We start from the raw sequence: 18,386 nt of genomic DNA on the forward strand, positions 1-18,386 counted from the left end.
TTCAAGAAGCACCTAAGTGCCTAAAAGCCGATGGGTATGTATATGATCATCTACATTTTAAAGATTCCTCTTATTTTTCAAAAACCTATGAAACCAGATGTGAAGTGGCATTTGGCAATATTATAGATTTCTAACATCTCAAGAACCATTGAGAGAAAATAAGCCCCCAAAGCACAGTATATGTGTATATGTGTGTGTATATACATATATATAGATAATTAGAAAACCAGTGATAAAATGTATTAAATAATATTCATTATAAATTGCTTTTTCATTTGCATACAACCGGATAACTCAATTCATTTAGTGAAAAAATCATGAATTACCTTATGCAAAACAACTTATCTTCAAAAAAGACAATGCAAAAAGTACAGTTTTGTTCATTATTTTGAAGCAAATGATTATTTCTACGTTTAAAGAATACTGTGTTAATACACATTCTTATATGTCTGAGATATTTTTTTCCAACAAATTTTCCCCCAAAATTTGCATGAAATTATTTTCTCTATACCTGAAAATAAAGAAAGACCTAGAACTGGAATTAAGGCAGAAATAAAGCATGTAAACATTGGAATACCCTGAATAACAGGTTTTGTTTTGTTTTGTTTTGTTTTGTTTTTTTCCCAGCTATATCAAGAACATGTGCTTGTACAAATTACTTAAACTTTCCATGACACTGTTTTCCTCTACACAGTAAAACTTATGAAGGCAGCACATAATGCTTAGCTCACTAATCACATAGAACATCTCTGCTGAATGTTTTCCATCTCCTACAAATGACAACCTCTTTAGTTTTCCACTTACAAAGCTACCATAGAGTATATCACTTTCAACATTTTAACATGGAAACATATATTCATGTAGTAAAGAGTAGCAAAGAGCAGGATGACAAATACACCAATTTATTCAATCAAACAAAAAAAAAGTGAAAGGACAGAGATAGGATGAACTTCCACCTCAAAACACCTGTTTTAATATTTATTAAAAAGAGCCTCTGGGAAAAAGAATCCCAACAAGGAGAACTTCCAACTTCCTGTTTCCTAAAATGACAGGGGAAGGAACAGCCTTCTGTACTGCTGTCTTTAATGGTAAATATTTTGATGTGACCCAGTAGGTCTTCCACTTGAAAAGGTGTATGAAGAAAATAGAACACATGGAGTTTTCTTCATGAATAAATGGTTTGATTTCTTAGGATGCCAATTCTTTTCACATTTTTTGGTTGCAACACCACTCCTCGATCCACTCTTCATCAAGAAACTTTCAAAAAGTCAAGCAATTTATATCACAATTTCATAAATATTTCTTTGATTCTGCCTTCTTCAGTATACAACTACCAAATATTATAATATAGTACAACTACCAATACAAAATATATTGGATTAAAATGACCCTGAAAATATTTGTTGTGTTTATATTCCCTCCCACCCCCTCATGTATATTAACAATTGACTTGAACTAAAGCAATGTATAGCAGAAAACAAAGATTCATGTATTTTACCCATAAAAAGTGTATGTTAAATATAAAACTGTTACCTGATTTGTGGAGTTCTCTTGTAACTGGGGCATGCCTGCATATATCTGGAGGACAGCACAGCCAAAGATTGCTCTAGCACATCCATAAGAATCTCCTGGGCTAACTTGGGAGGTAGAATGGTGCATAGGTCATGATGAAGAGCACAGCAGAAATAATGCCACATCTGGACAGAGAACGAGCATCTTTCCCCCTAGCAAAACCACCACACAGTAAATAATAGAAAAACACCTTCCAAAATGTCAATTTAGTTTCTGTGAGTCTAATTAATTCAACCTGAAAGGAAATAACTGAAGAATTTCAAGCACATGATGATCAAAAAATGGTCCTTGACAAGATTTGAAATATCTTTATTAGCAAAAAACCACTTGCTCCATTTCAGTTACAAAACTAGAATTCTGCCATCAAACTAAAGCATGTGCATTTGCCCTTCTATATCCTTAACTAACCTACTCTCAAAAAGCTGTAGTGTTGTAAGTCCAATTTAAAAACATATTCTATAGGCACTAGAATAGTTGTATGAATTTGATATACACGAGTTTCTTTATCCTCAACAGAAAATAGTTACTTAAATTACTTAAGCTTGTGTATTTCCCCACATTCATAATTATGACATAACATAACCATGATGATAAACTTTTTGGTTATGCATAGTGAGGGCACAGTAAGAACAGGGTTTAAACAAAACAAAACAAAACAAACAAACAAAAATAAATGAGCAATTAAATTATTAATACGAGGTACAAAATGTATATGTATATATTTTCATCTGATAATGGCAACTGATTTTAACAAAATATTTTCTGGAAAGGAAAATTGCTATTAATATTTCATTATCTATGCAGAGCCACTCCAAAACCAGAGAAAAATATGAAACAGTCAAAATCATAGTAGCCAATTCATAATATATTTATGAAGAACAAATTTTAATTCAAATTCAAATATTTCAACTAAGATCTATTCAGAAAATAGCACTAGAATGAAGCTGAATCAACAACAAAAAAGTCCTGAACCTTCACCTCCCACATTCCAATGGAGCTGAGAAATATTTTAAGATTTTTAAAATATTTCTGTATTATCAGATATAGAAAAAAAAAAAAAAACAACATGATTTTTAAAACACTCTAAGAGTTTGATAGACATTTTTCCCTAAAGAAAATAATCTAGCTTCTTTTTAAATACACCGTGTAAGCAGATTGTTGGAAGTTGTTATTATTCCATGTTTCTCTGCCATCATATTTGAAGTTTAATTTATATTAAAAAGCAGAAAATTATGACAAAGTACTGGAGTACCTAACTTATGACCATTGCCCTACTCATTACATTTCTGACTAACATCTCTAACATCTCATTAAAGGGGAGGAAAAAGAAGAAGAAAAATAAAAAGAAAGAAAAATCATCAAAACTACCAATTTTCCCATTTTCACTAATACAGAAAAGAAAAATATAATACAGGCAAGTTTCAAAGATAAATTATATGCCTAGTTTTCTTCACATGCAGAGTCAGTGAAGTTTTAGAACAGGTTCAAGCATGATCCAACAAAACCAGTCTTTCTGATACTTCATACAGTTAAGCACTAGACATGTGTTTGCACACAGGTAAAATAGGATCAATATAGATCAAAAAAAGGATCAGAACATACAGAAGTCAGATTAAAATAACTTCTCATTTTTCTTATGTGAAACAATCTTTAAAAATTATCACAGGATATAATGAAACATCAGTATAAGAAAGTACTAGTTTAATAACTCTAGTTCATAGAGTTATTAGTACTAGTTCATAACTCTACTCATAACTTCATAAGTTTGCATAACTCAGAACTTAATAATACATTTACGTAAGTGTGGATTTCTTAGATATAATATCAAGACTACTTTTGAGATATATTCTGGCAGAATTTATCCAGAAAAAAAAAATAAAAAAAAAATAGCCCTAACCTCATCTTACAGACACTAACACTTCCCATACATTGCAAAAACTTTTCTACTTGTATAGAACAAACATAGCAGCTACAAAATAATTAATCTGAATCCCTAATGGAAACTAATTCATTTTCATCATATCTTTGACATATAAAACTAAATCTAAAAAATTACAAAAAAACATGAACACCTAACAACCAGATTTATGATTTATAATTCTAACTGAACTTAATGATGTAGGGTATTTATTTTTAATAAGTAATTGAATGTCAGCTAGTTTTATTTTATAACTATAAACATGAATTACTTAATTTTCTTTGCTTTATTTAATTGAAGGTGGTAAATTGAATAATACTTTTTTATAACTTTGTACCACCACTGCAGAAGCAACAGAGTTTCACTGAAGATTTAAATGGGCTTCATTCCCCTTTTCTGACCTGTTTGCTGTCATTTCTAGACAATTCCACTGGTAAGCATCTGCTATTTTTGCAGACTTCATATAAAGCTCACAGATGTGAGCTTTTATTTAGCTTATATATCAGGAAACAAGCAGCTGTGCTTTATTACATAAACCATGTTCAAATATTATCTTTGAACAGACAATTCTTTATTCTTTGTCTATTAGAAAACATAAGTTCCTAAAGCTACAGCAGATGTCTATTACACTAAAAGCTTCGTTCCAAAATATAATCTGGAGAGCTGGCCCAGTGGCACAGTGGGTGTTCAGTGCACTCCATCAAAGAGATACTGAACCCTGAGAGTTTCATTCCCTGGCAGCTTAGACTAAGTGCTGTATGCTTAGTTCAGATCTCACATTACCAAAAAATCACTATATATATCTTTAAAAATCACTTCTTAACTTTTTAAAAAATATATGATAAAATCACTGTCACCTCACAGTGGTTAGAATCTGCATGTTTAGTCTCTAATTATAACAGTTCTTTTGGCTTTGCTTTTAATTCCAGTTACTGCTTAATGGACTAGGTGCATGTCAGAATGAGGACAAATGGTCTGGTACTGAAGTGGTTATAAAAGTGCAAATCTATTTAAAAAAGCATTCTTATTTTAACAATGTAGAAAAGAAATAATGCTTTGTTTTATAGATTGTAATAACCATTTGCTACCAATGTTCTTCTCCTCAGATGTTACTGTTGTACAAATAAATACAGAATTGGATATGGAAACTGCAGCTCTTTATAATCAAACACAGACACTGCCTCCCCTTCCTCCTTTCCCTTTGTCTTTCTCTCAGTGGTTTTCTCTTCTTTCAGGATGATTTACAAATCAGGTAAACCAAGCAGTTTTTTTAGCCATTGTAGCATTAATGACTTGTTGGGAATGGGAGGGAAGACCATCACATTCTTTAATACCATTTGAATGCCCTATATTATCAGGGAAAAGGAAGAATAAGGAACAAGCCCATGTGGTTGCTGAAATGTAGGATAGCCATTTAGTTTGTATATAAGCATGCTATACAAGACTGAGGGAAGAATGGTTTCTTCCTCTTTCCTCTCCCCTACTTATGCAGTGAGAAGGAAAAGTGTTAGTGGAGAACTCAGAAATGTTTGTTTGTTCGTTTGTTTTTCCTTTATGAAATTGCATTCAGGATTTACAAATGATGACTGATTTTTTTATAGTCCCAATGTAATATTCAAAACTGGGGGACAGAAAAGAAAAGGTAACAAGGGTCCTGAGCTAAACTGCATTCAAAAGCTAGACTACTCATGAGAAAAGCAGAAGTACAGAGCCAAGAGCAGCTCCCCCTTAAAGTAACAAGATCATGATGCTGTTTACAGCAAAGGATACACTGAGAAGGCAACAAGGCCCATGAGCCACTGCCTTGGACAAGGGCATGAGTGTGTCTCCAGTCTGACTTAAGAGGAAGAACCTCACGCTTTCTGCTGAGTTTATATGTTGGAAGGAGCATCTTTCACAGCTAGAAGCTTCTGTGACAAACAATAGGTCTTAAGCTATCCTGTTCTGCTCAGAATGCCTACAAGACCAACACAGAAGTCAACAGTTGCTCAGCATCATTCTTCCTGGTGGCATTCTTAGGAGATCTTTCAGGAAAAAGAGCTGGGCAATGATATAAAGTTGCATGTTTCTGACCTCAAGCCCTGCAAGTACACAGAGCCAAAACACCAGCTTTCTTCCTCCCTTCCTACACGTCAGTTCTGATCAGTAATGATAAAATAATTTAGCTAATTAATACTCTTTTCTTTGTTGAGATGGCTATTTGTGATGATTAGGTTTCCTCCATTGTTAATAACTGTCCTGTGGGGTTTATTGGGTCAGCAATAAACAGACACGGCACCATAGGAACTACAACCAATTAAAACCAGATCTACATCAGTTGCCAAAAGTCACTCAATATATTACTTTCTTATCAAACCAGTATACGTAGGCTCACATTCAAACAGAAGTGTTTATTTCCTTATCTATAAGGAATGTCATTTTGATGCCATTACTTATATTAAGGCCTGTTTAATCACTACTACAGACTTTTGTCATTGACTCAGCAGCTTTACATGTTATATCTGTAAAATACATATATCGCATTATCTCATGTAAGAACTACAGAAAACATTTAACAAAACTCTCCCAGTTCTCTCATATAGTAAATCAAATAAGGCAGGGCAGGACTTTGTCTTCAGGAGATCACGGCTATTATACTTCCACTTCATCCTTAAATTATGTGAAAAAATTTCAAGTAGTATACATCAATAATATCTTCTGCTTGTAAGAGGAAAATCAATCAGTAAATTATAATAATATATTCACTTGACCTTAGTGTTTTTTTCTTAGAATCATTAGGACTGTAGTTTAGGAGCACACCCACAACTGCAAAATGCAGGTGAAATTCCACCAGTTATTTCAGAAATATATAGCTGAATGCTGAAGATAACTATATTGACCATCTTTCCTTGTTACATACCTCACTCACAAAAGGTCAAAAAAAGGAAAAAAAAAATAATTGAAAATAAGCATTAAAGAGTATTTAATCAGATTAAAAATTTCCAGGAAAAAAAAAGAAAAAAAGTCTGTCTTGCAATTTTATATGTCACACTTTCTGCAAGAAGAAGAGTTAAAATGACAGTGACCTTTTTACTGAGTTCCATAAGGCATCCTGAACCTGCCACACAGTATTTTATTAAGCAAACAACATAAAATCTCTATCCTAATTACTTATATCACCTATAAATTACTGTTTTTTCTTATACCATTTCCACTATATCTGCAAAACCAGATATTTCAAAACAATTAATTTCAACAATCTTTATGTAACATTAGGCTGATCTTATGTTTCTAATTAGTTAGAGAGCTGGCAACCAGTAAAACACATTTTGTAAGAAGTAGGAATAGTAAACTTAACTTCACACCTCATAAAAAGCTTTGTAGTCTTCCCAATGGTGGCTCTCAGCATCCTGCAAAATGCTTGTAGCACAAACTCTGACGCAGTAGTTCGTAACTTGAAACTGGAGAACGTTGATGAATTCCTGATATTGTTGGACAGGCACTAGGAACAGGGGTCTGTTCAGAGAGAATGATCAAAGAAGCAAAGATTGAAAGGCCATGCAGTAGGAGGTAACAATCCCCAGTACTGCAAATGCTTTTGATTATTAGGAATCAATCATTCATTTCCTTTCATTCCTGGAGTCTGAACCCAACATTCACTTTTGAAAAAATCTGGTCTTTGTTTCTCAAGTTCTTTAAGTATATCACTCCTGTATAAATTCTCATTTAACCAAGTCACTTGGAAATACATTACTTTAACCTATTTTCTGAGGTAAGAGTGCATTTGTCATTCAGTTACTGGGAGACTCTGTGTTGACACACAAATACACCAACATTAAATGTGATAAAGAAAACAAACAGTCTGTTTCTAGTAGGTAGATATTCTGGGGAAACATTTCAGAATGCATGTATGTAGAGTGATTGAGCCAGATTTCAACTCAGGCTTCCCCTTCATAAAGGCACACTTCATGAAGCAGCAGAGGGTTAAAATCATCAGAGGGAAAGTAGCTATACAGTGTATATAACTCTTTAGGAATCATAATTGTTGTAGTTCAGGTGCTTCCCTCAAAAGGCCTAGTTTCCAATTTTAAATCACATATGGCCAAAACACATGGACCCATAAAGATATTCCTAGTATCCTAAGCCAAATAATAATAATAAATAAATAAATAAATAAATAAATAAATAAATAAATAAAAAATCCTAAAAGCACAGCTAATGTAATTATATTACCTTCCAGGTCAAAGAATGTCTTAGATTTTACTGTTCTGAATTTTCCTAATTTTGAATAAAAATTGAAACAAGATACAAGAATGAAAAATAAATTCTAAACGTAGATTGTTCACATTTCTGAACAAAGATGATATAAGGAAAAACTGCAGGAGTGTTTGTTAATAAAGTTCTCTTGGACTGCTATGTGCCAAATTTGATTGTAAGTAAATTCAGCTATTGCAAAGGCCAGAAAAGAAAATTAAGGCTGTAGCCTTCTGTTGATATGATAGCAAAGTACTTTCAGCTCTCTAGAAAATGCCAGTTATTCAAGCTTCATAAAAAAAAAAAAAAAAAAAAAAAAAAAAAAAAACTTGATCTGCAAATCAAATGCAAATCTTACACATAAATAATTTGTTTTGTAATGGCTGTTTCAGATTATCAACAGCTTTGAGAGCTTTGAGTCAGGTCTTTCCATAAATAGTCCATGTAGTGCTTGTGCTAAAAAATGCAATGCGATTTGGAAAACTATCGTCATACTGCGTCACTAAAATGGAGTGAAGTCCTATATTACTTGCATACTTGCATTTGAATTAAATTATTACATGTAAAAGGGACTCACTTTTTGCTGTTTTCTCTCATTAAATTGCTATACATCGTAAAATGCTGAAAGACATAGATTGCTGTGGAAAGAGCAGCATACAAGTTTTGCAGAGGAGCCTTGGAGGGAACGTCTTTGCTTTTCTCCTCTAGTCTTGCCAGGACAGCTGTTGCTACTTTGCTGCAGGCCTCTACAAAGTTTGCTCTAATTTCCTGAAGAGAATCATCTCTGCATGCCAGAGCCAATGGAAGCAATGTGTCAAGTTCTTCCATGATGTCAGAACAAAACTGGGAGAAATAAATGTGGCATCAAGTTATTTGTATTCTGACAGCATTGTTTAATTTATACACTCTAGGGTCAGATTCTTGAATAATGAAATTGGCACAAAACAAATATATTGAATAAGCTTTACAAACATTTCATTCTGTTGTACAGGGGAGTAACATTTATCTACAGTAAATGAATTATTACTTCATTCCTTCTTGCTTTATATTGAGAAAATTAAAAAATTAAAACCATATTATGTTACTCATGCCTTCATTTTGTTTATGACTTCATTAGATGCGGATTCAAGGCATAAGGTTAATTCCTTGTTAAATAAGGTAATTTTCTAAACTAATTTATTTTGAAAAATATACATTTCTGAATACTGAATTTGAAGGAAAACTTGATATCTGTTAGTAAGTTCACATACCGAGCTCCCTAAAAATATTTCCCCAAAGTTTGTGTTACTTTAAGCAAATAGTAACAGCATTCCAAATTTTCTAGAACATTTGCAAATCTCACTAAATTCAAAAACTTGTAAGCAAATATTCCCTTAGACAAACTATTTAATTAATTGTCATAAATGACCTTTATGTCAATTCAAAGAACCCTTATGTGGCCACATTATGGTTATGCTGATTAGTTAAATGGCATGTCTAAGGATTTAAATACAGGAAATCCCTTCATAGTTATGCTTCAAAGCTTTCAGCATTTTCCCATCGAACAACTTGGTAACAGAGCAGACACTAATCAGAATGTTTTAGAACTTTTTGGATGAAAACAATAATGCCAGCAAAGTTTAAAAGTTAATTCTTTCAAGTATAGACTACGGGCTATTGTATAAAGCTCTGCTCAGCCTCATGTTGTAATGCTTCTCACTTTCTTCTTAATTCCATTTATATAAGATATAGAATATTAATGGTACTGTAAGTACTTCAAAGTGTAGATGGCAAACAGCTTTGGCATTCTGTGTCTCCTCAAACTTCAGATCTTTTGATACCTGCCTTAGCAATTCGTTTTGGTTGCTCCTCCGGTTGGACTGCTCTGCAGGACTCCCTCATTTGCTGGTTGTTTACAACACTCATTGCATAGCCTGCAGCTGAAGACTGTTCTTTCTGCTCATGTTGAAGAATTTTAGTTGAAAAATCCTCAATTGCTATTGTTATACAGTGAGCCACAGAAGAAGACAGGTCTTTAAACGCATTTCTCCAACCAAAATTCAGTAAAGTAGGCTGAAAGACATAGTTTTATTAAATCAACCCAAATTCAGTATTGAATGTTATTTTTGTTACTGTCTGAAATTTACTTAAATATCCATAACTAAATGACATTAAAGGACACTATAATTATTTGAAATTAATATGAATACATTGAAATAACACAAGCCTTGAAATCATATTAAAAGCAATATATGCACTCAACAAAAATGAACAAGTGAATAAACAATATTAGATTTGTCATCAAGGTTTTAGGAAAATGAATATATAAAACCCCTTGATTAAACACAACTGTTTTTTATAAGTCATGCATCCTTAAATTATATATAATCTTTCATACACATTTAACAAACACAAATACAGTTAATACCTTTATCAATAGTTTAACAAGTAATCCAGCAATAGATACCATGTGATAATTCAGTATTTTTATTTTATTATTTTATTTTATTTTATTTTATTTTATTTTATTTTATTTTATTTTATTTTATTTTATTTTATTTTATTTTATTTTATTTTATTTTATTTTATTTTATTTTTTGCAAGGTAATAACCAGGCACTACTAACTATGAATATTAATAATAAGGAAGTTAGAGAAGGTGGTTTTAACACAGACACACTGGATTTCACTCTTTAGAGATAGATGTAGCAGAGATCAAAATGTTTAAATAGAGATCTCTAGTTTTTAGCCAAAGCTGGATTTTACTTTGGTTTATATTCATTCCCTGTCTTCTCTAGACAGAGACTTCTGACGTTATCTGAAGTGTTGCAGTTGCACAAAAGACACAGTGGGATGTAGTTACTTTTCCACTGTTCATGGTTTGCATGGTTCATGTAACTTTCAGCAGACTTCATGCTTACCAGAAGTGACCAACTGAGAATTGCAGCACTGTAAGAGAAATATTTCAGTGGTGTAAGATGTAGTGTAAAGATCCCCACTATGAGAACATTGTAGGAGAAAAGAGAAGTATTCCTAACAAGCTGTAGTTACAAAATTAAACTGAAAGACAATGAAAGGCTACAAACCAAAGGGGCTTGCACTTCCAGCTTTACTCCAATTTAGAAGCTGCCTTCTCCTTCCATGCCCCTTCCCCAGCCCCAATACTCAACTCCAGAGAGCACAGAGACAGCCTACCCAGATACCCATTTCTGTAATTCCCTTTTTTGTAATATCTCATTTTCATTTTTATTTATTGATTTATTGATTTATTTTCCCTGTGATTTTGGGTCAAGGACAGCTCAATCTTCAGAAAATGTTCTTTTTAATCTATAAGATACAGGAACATCTGTCCCACAAACCGTTTAAAAGTACATTTCAAAAAGCCATTTCAGCATCAAAACTCAGCCATTAGGAAATTAAATTCCACCACTGCACAGCATCAGACTTGCTAGAGCATTTAGGTGCCATAAAATCAACAGTAAAAATTTGTTTAGTAGTAAACGACTACTAAAACTTAATCTTGTATGTACCTTCTACAAAGAACACTGCTTTCTACACAGTAGTTTGTTGACATCAAAGAAACTGATCATCTGTATGTATGTATCTCTACAGGAAGCATGATGATCAAATGCTTAGAACTTGAACGATTTTTTTTAAAGATTCTTAATTATTTTACAATATATTTAATATTGAATAAAAGCTAACATATTTTAGCATGTTTTTACTGTTTGGTTATGAAGTATCTTATATTTCTAATGCTAAATCTATTCTATTATTGCTCAACCTTAACAACACTAACCAATTCCTTATGAGTGCCCTAAGATTTTACTCCATCTTAGCAGAGAGTTTGCACCTCAAATTAATTGCAGTAGCTAAATAATGAAACTCTCAGAATAGGTGTTTATAATGAATATGGTGTCAGGTGGCATTGGAGACACAGACAAAAGAAAATCTCCCACAAAGTGCAAGACTCTTTTCATACTCACCTCTTTTACCTGAAGTAACTGTTCAGGAAGCACACTGGTTTCATTTGCTCTAGTTTCTCCTATTAAAAGCTCCCCACTAGCTTTCTTCAGAACTCCTGCACAGTATGATAAAGGGGATCAAAGTTAAGATTAATTCTGTAGAAAAATCAGCAGCCTACAACACCTTCTGATATATCAATATGAAGCATAAAAAAAAAAAAAAAACTCAACAAGATGTAGTGGAATACTAATGTTATGATAAAGTCAAATTCAGGTTATACACAGCTCCTTTTATATAACATGATGAAATCCACATTCCATTGTATTCATATTTTATACATACACACGTATAATGTGTAAAATACAGTTTCTTTTGTCATTAATTCATTTTTATACTGATTGCACAGTCATCTATTCCTAGGGAGAACAGATAATGTTAGAACAGCTGTGTAGAAGTTAATTTCTATTTTCTGTTCAATAAATTAAATGAATTGCACACTACCGTGTTTTTATAGTTTCTACTTATTTGGAAATGCCAATATGGTAAGAATAAAAAGACATTTAATTAATACAGTTATTATAAATAAAATAATGAAAAAAGAACAGGTGAGGCTCCTTGAGACGGGCTGGTACAAAGCTCACTCATTACTTCAAGTAATACTTCAAGTAATGGAAATATTGCCTGGTTTGACAGGGACAAACAAACATCTGGGGTAGACATTATTTCCATCAGTGTATCAAAAAGAATAGGAGAATAAAACCAAACAACCTAATATTTTTAAAATCCATGTCCTAGCATAAAGATGGCAAACAACACAGGTGTAGATATTCTTAATTTAATATGACTGATTTGAAATTCCATCCAAGAAGTTTTAAATGATTGAGTGCTGTCACGTATTACTAAATATTATCTCTTACACGTAAACTTAAATGTCTTCAGTCACTTGAAGATACTAGTAGCATACATATCCAGGGTCTAAAGAGGTCCTATTTCTATCAAATATACAGTATGTGGAAATAGATGGGATTTCATTTACCTAGAGTAGTTTTTACTTTTCTCCTAAACAATTCAACCTCTGAAAATGAACATTCCAATCTTCATATGCCCATACAGCATTCTAAAGTTTCATTTTTTTATTATTGTTGTTATTATTTTCCCAGGAACTGTTTTCATACAAAACAGGTCAGGAAAAACAAAACAAAACAAAACAGATTTGAGCTATGAAAAATGAAAGATAAATTGGTAGAATATAAAAAGAGAAGAGACTAGCCAGTAACCTAGCCCTCTGATCATTCAAAGTATGGTGTTACAGACAGTACCATAAATACAGTACTTATTTTGATTTGTTCTAACGCATGTTATGATGAAGTTTCCTATACCTTTCTTTAGAATTTACTTCAGAATGAAAAAGAGAACTGACTGGATATTTTTACTCATATTTATTCTGTACTTTCTACCTGAAATTTTCCTTACTTTTCCTGGCAATTCATCTGTTTTTATAGCTATATCTTCTATTCTAACAGTGAGCACAATTTTAGATCAGTTATTAATATTTTTTATCAACACTTTAAAGAAAAATTAGTACTTAACCTAAAATCCTTCTGTATTTGTAGAATTGCTCTCCAAAGTTATCCAGAACTCAAAGCTGAGAGAAGTATTTAGCTGATGGCAGATTTGGATCTGCCAGATCAGAAGGACCAGAGACAGAGAGCCAAATGATCCTCCCCTTAGCATTAGTCATTTTAAATGTTCCTTCATTTTTTAAATCAATAGACTGTTACTAGACTTCCCCACTTCCTTTTCTAACTAGCAGCCTGAGCACTCTTGTCTTTTATTTGTATATACATATATACACATATATACACATGTGCATGTGTGCTCACACATATATAAAATATTTTATCTAGTTCATTTTAACCTCCAGCCAGCAGGGATGCCCTCACACCTTTTATCAGTCACTGCACACTAGCTACAACCTCCCCAAAACCTAGGCACTTTAGATGCTAGCACAGCCTTCCCCTGGACAACTGTTTCTACAGAGATACATATAAAATTACTCCCTTCCCGTCCTGCTACTTCTTCACTTCTCTTCGGACCATCTTGCAAACTCCCCTGGGAAATAAAAGTGCAGCTTTGTCCAAGAGGATGGTACTATAGTAAGTGCAAGCTGCTGTAGTGAAGCTACTCGGTCCAAATTAGTTCCCTTTGCAGACAGGAACTCAGAAAATAGGTAGGAGGAAGCATTCCTACCTAGAGAGTTACCATTTTCTACAAAAATTCTTTGAGGCCTCTCTTCTCCAAAATTTCAAACTTCAAATTCCATTTATGCATAAAGACATAAATATGTGTTGCCATACTCATATTGCTGTTAGAGAAGAGAAACTGCAGAAAGAGCACAATACAAATGTCACAAAGGAGCAGAAGATGTGGAAGGAAGAATCAGGTTTTTTTCCATACTTGCTCCCTCTCAAGGGTATATTCTATATCTCCATGCTTAAAACTGATGTTCCTCATCGCTATAGAAGACCGGATCAACCACAAACCCTTGCTGTATCTTTCTTGAAACTTACAGTCTACAAACTTGATAAATTGCTCACAATCTGTGTTACTGTAGTATCTCAGGCAGGCAGTTAGAATCATTTTAACAGCAGGTATTCAAAATAAGATTTTATCAAATGTTTTACCTAAAATCAGTACTTTTTTAGCCAACTTTTCATGCTTAAAATTCGTTTGGGATAGGTCTTCTCTTGAAAGCAAATATTGTTGCCTATGTTTCCACTGCCTTCAACATATTTCATTTTTTGTCCAATTCAGTATTGTTATATTTTTGTAAAGATTATGACAGCGAGACTTTGTGCACTGTTTATATATGTATATATACATATGCATATACATATATATATATGCATATACCTTTCCTTTAAAAAGTTCTAGTAAATTATTTTTTTACAGAATTCTGAAGCTTCCTTATTTATTTATTTATTTATTTTTATTTTTTTCCATAACATTTAGGTTCTAAAGAACTGTCAGAGTATTTTCATCTAACATCAGCATAGAGTAGGTAAGCCTTGAGGAAACTTTTTATGACTGCTCAATAACTGTAAATAAGGTAAGGAAGTGTCACCAGAGCAGCTAGTTGAATTCAGTAGGCTCATCCAGAATTTTTATTGAAACTGTATTGGAAACAATATGTCTTCGATAACAGGAAAATACCATTCCCCAATAAATACATATACAGAGAAGAAACAAAACATATTTTACATGTAGCAGATTAAAAAGCCTCCGACCTTCTTTCTTCAATAACAGAGCCTCCTACTTCCATTCTTCAATAATGGAATTATTATTTTTTTGTTCTATACTCAGTACATTTACTCAGCAAACTGTAATAAAACATATACTGAAAATGTACACCTGAAATCAAATCCTTTCTGACATAAATCCCATCTCCACTTCAGATTGATCTGCTGATAATTATGTATTTCTTAAAGAAGCTACTTGAACATTTTGCTTCAAAAGCAAAGCAAAAATCACACTTTTTTTTTTTTTTTTGAATCTTTATAACTTCAAAGTCTATTAGGAGGATGTACCCCACAAATTTGATTCTGCACTCCTCTTATTACACTCTCCAGAAAAGGGTATAGAGTAAATGATTTCTTATGCTGTGAAGGAAAGACCTTTGCAAGTCTTCCAGGTCCCCTGAGGCAAAGCTTGTAAACCTAAGGGCCTGACAACTTTGCCCACAGTGTTTTCAAAGAGCTCCATTGGAAAAAGCTTTTCTTGGTACTCATTATCTGATCTGTCCAAAGTTCACCTTTCTCACTGGAATGAAAAAAAAAAAAAAGAAAAGTGAGGCACAGATGAAAGTACGTTAGATGTTTTTGATTTCTTAAAAGTCTCAACAAGAGGTTTCTGAAAAGCCAGAGGGAAAAGAAATCTACCTTAAAGATGGGAAGAGAATGCAATTTGGCATGATCCTAAACCAAGATCTTCTGCTTAACCTTTGACTGCAGCTTAATGTTCCAGGTTCCTTCAAAGAGAACAGCTCCTGTGATGCTGCATGTACTAGGTAGGTCAGAACATCTCAGGGAATTCAACTGAATGTAAATTAAGAACTAGACTATCTCATCACAGTAGGCATGATGAGACACCTGCAGAAGAAATGGTTGAATGTCTCTTCAAGAAAAAACAGAAGATGGTTGGTTACTCCTTCCATTTTCTGAAACCTATTGTTTCTAGTACAGGAAGTAAGGATATGAAACAATGAAAACAAAAGTTCTGTAACTGTTAGAAAAATACAGATACTTTTCCTCAGAAAGACAGAGTGTTAGTCTTGTCCAGATGCCACACTAAAGTTCAGGGTTCCATCATCATTTCTATTATCATGAGAACTTTTTCATTTTTTTTTTTTTCCTCATTATATTTAAGAGAAAAATCAAACACTACACTGATAAGAGATTAAATGAGTACTTATACTTCTTTTTTAATTTTAATTGAGTTTAGATAATGAAAATATAATTTGAAATCACATGCAAAACTTAGTTCTGATAAGGAAAAGTCACAACATAAAATCTGGAAGGACTAGATGGAGACTACTGAAAAAAAGTTAGAGTGGAAAATGTTATTCACAGATTTTTTTTTCCATCTATGTAAAACAATTTGGGAAAACCAGTATTCTGAATATATTCCAGAAGATGTCAGATATAGAACTCTCCAACTGAACTCAGAACTATCCGTACCACCTAAAAAAATCTCTCTACATCCATCTCCCTACAGAGTTCACTCTGGTTCACTGTTTCCTTTGGTGCTATTGTCTGCCATGGGGTTACCATCAGAGAACACTGGTAGGCAGTACTTCCCTCTAACATCTATTTTCAACCGCCTAAATTGGTCTTCATAGGATTCCATTGTGCACACTGCAAAGAAACTTGTCTTGTTGCCAGCTAGAACTGTGAACTACATGTCTTTCTTTTCTTCACTGTTCTTTTTTTGGTTCACAAGCAACCTCCTACCAAAAGCAGAATCCGCAGAAGAGACTACATCCAAGCGATAATGCAATGAAAAAGTATGAAGAGAAGCCCAGGTGGCCACCTTGCAAATTTCCAATGTGGAAGCCTTCGACCTCTCCGCCCAAGAAGCAGCTATAGTCCTAGTGTAATGAGCTTTACAAACCCTGGGAGCCTCTTTACCCTTAACTACATACGCCTCCCTAATACAATCCCTTAACCATCTAGCTAAGGAACTCTTAGAAGCCATTTGACCCCTCTTAAGACCCCCTAAGAGTACAAACAATCTGTCAGAAGATATGAAATCTTTGATTCTTCTGTGATAAACCCTAAGTGTTCTTCTTACATCCAATTTATGCAGCCATTGCTCTTTGTCATCGCTGGGTTTAGGGAAAAATGAGGGCCAAGAAACAGTCTGATTTAGATAAAACTCAGATACCATCTTTGGGACAAAAAAAAAAATTAAAAAGATGAACTGTCCAAAGAACCACTTTGTCTCTGATGGAACTTTACATGTTCTATATATCAAGATTGAAGTACTATGGGATACACTGAACAAAAATCAACTAAAACTGCCATTGAAACAGCTATACAAATAAACTCAACGCTTGGCATAAGCATATCAAAACATGTTATTTTTGTTGCATCTCTGCATGAATTACAAAGATAAAAAGGCTCCTCTCAATACTAAAAGTAACCAGAAAGAAAAGGAAGCAAGCGCAAGGTTCAAGTCTATGTGATGTCTAGCAAACTTTAGTTCACTTGGATATTCACCTACCCTTTGTGAATTGGCCAACTTCTCATAATTTGCCACCAGTACTACTTGCAGAGCACTAATATTTCAGAAACACCTACACTGCAGAGACTGCAGGTGAGTTTGCATTCACCCAACCTAGCTTTAAACTAGTGAGAGACAGTAAGGGTAGCTGTCTATCAACAGCAGCACACAGTCCAATCTGGGCTAATTTGCTCTGCTTCTTAGGCTAGTTCTGCAGCCTATGCTGCATTGAATACCTGATACTCATACCTGACTCAATTTAAAGCTGCTTTGCACAGATCTACACCATATATTGTTAAATTAAACAAGATTTCTCGTGATAAAGCTTTTAAATAGTAGAGAAGATGACCATCATATTTTATATTCACATATTATAATGTATTCTGATGAAAATAAAATGAGGTTTCTAATAAATTGTTCTTATCAAAAGTCAGCCTTCATCACTGGGAAAAAAATAAATAAATAAATAAAAATATCAGCCTAATGTAGGACAGTTACAGAAAAATCAGCTTTCACTTCATCACTACAACTTATATTTCTAACAACATGAAGTAAAAATAACCCTAATAAACCCTTCCTTTAGTCAAGATTTTTTATTTTTATTTTTATTTTTATTTTTTTTTTCTGGCTAAGTCTTCTCTTCACATATTCTTCAGAAACTGATATAACTGAACACAGTTTTGTGAACAAAACCATCTGATCAGAACAGTAACACTGGGAAAAAAAAAAAAAAAAAAAAGGATATGTCTGATGACTTCATGAACATCACCTGAAAAGATCTGCCTCTACCTTCCCCTGTGTCTCAGAGTAAGAGTAATTGTACATTTTCTTTAGAACAAGCCTTCTAACCAGAAGACCACTTCCTATAACCTGATCTAATCATATTCCCCTTTCAGATTTGGTAAGTAGAGATGCCATTTAGGAATCTGCTTATTATA

The 18,386-nt window shown here is 33.3% G+C and overlaps 1 protein-coding gene across 13 annotated transcripts in view; it reads right to left on the reverse strand.

The window, feature by feature from the left end:
* The window catches only part of KIAA0825 (KIAA0825 ortholog), a 254,967-nt gene that overhangs the window by 157,933 nt on the left and 78,648 nt on the right, over positions 1-18,386 (reverse strand). For all 13 annotated transcript variants that reach the window (XR_011806056.1, XM_038169775.2, XM_038169776.2 and 10 more), the window contains 5 exons: positions 11,688-11,782; positions 9,548-9,775; positions 8,301-8,566; positions 6,835-6,985; positions 1,534-1,724 (listed from right to left, as the gene is read on the reverse strand). Coding sequence is in view for 12 of the 13 variants with exons in the window: in XM_038169775.2 (XP_038025703.1) it covers positions 1,534-1,724; positions 6,835-6,985; positions 8,301-8,566; positions 9,548-9,775; positions 11,688-11,782 (931 nt within the window). In the remaining variant the exon portion in view is untranslated. The remainder of the gene's footprint in view (positions 1-1,533; positions 1,725-6,834; positions 6,986-8,300; positions 8,567-9,547; positions 9,776-11,687; positions 11,783-18,386) is intronic.

Source organism: Anas platyrhynchos, chromosome Z, assembly GCF_047663525.1.
Source record: "Anas platyrhynchos isolate ZD024472 breed Pekin duck chromosome Z, IASCAAS_PekinDuck_T2T, whole genome shotgun sequence".
Lineage (NCBI taxonomy): Eukaryota > Metazoa > Chordata > Aves > Anseriformes > Anatidae > Anas > Anas platyrhynchos.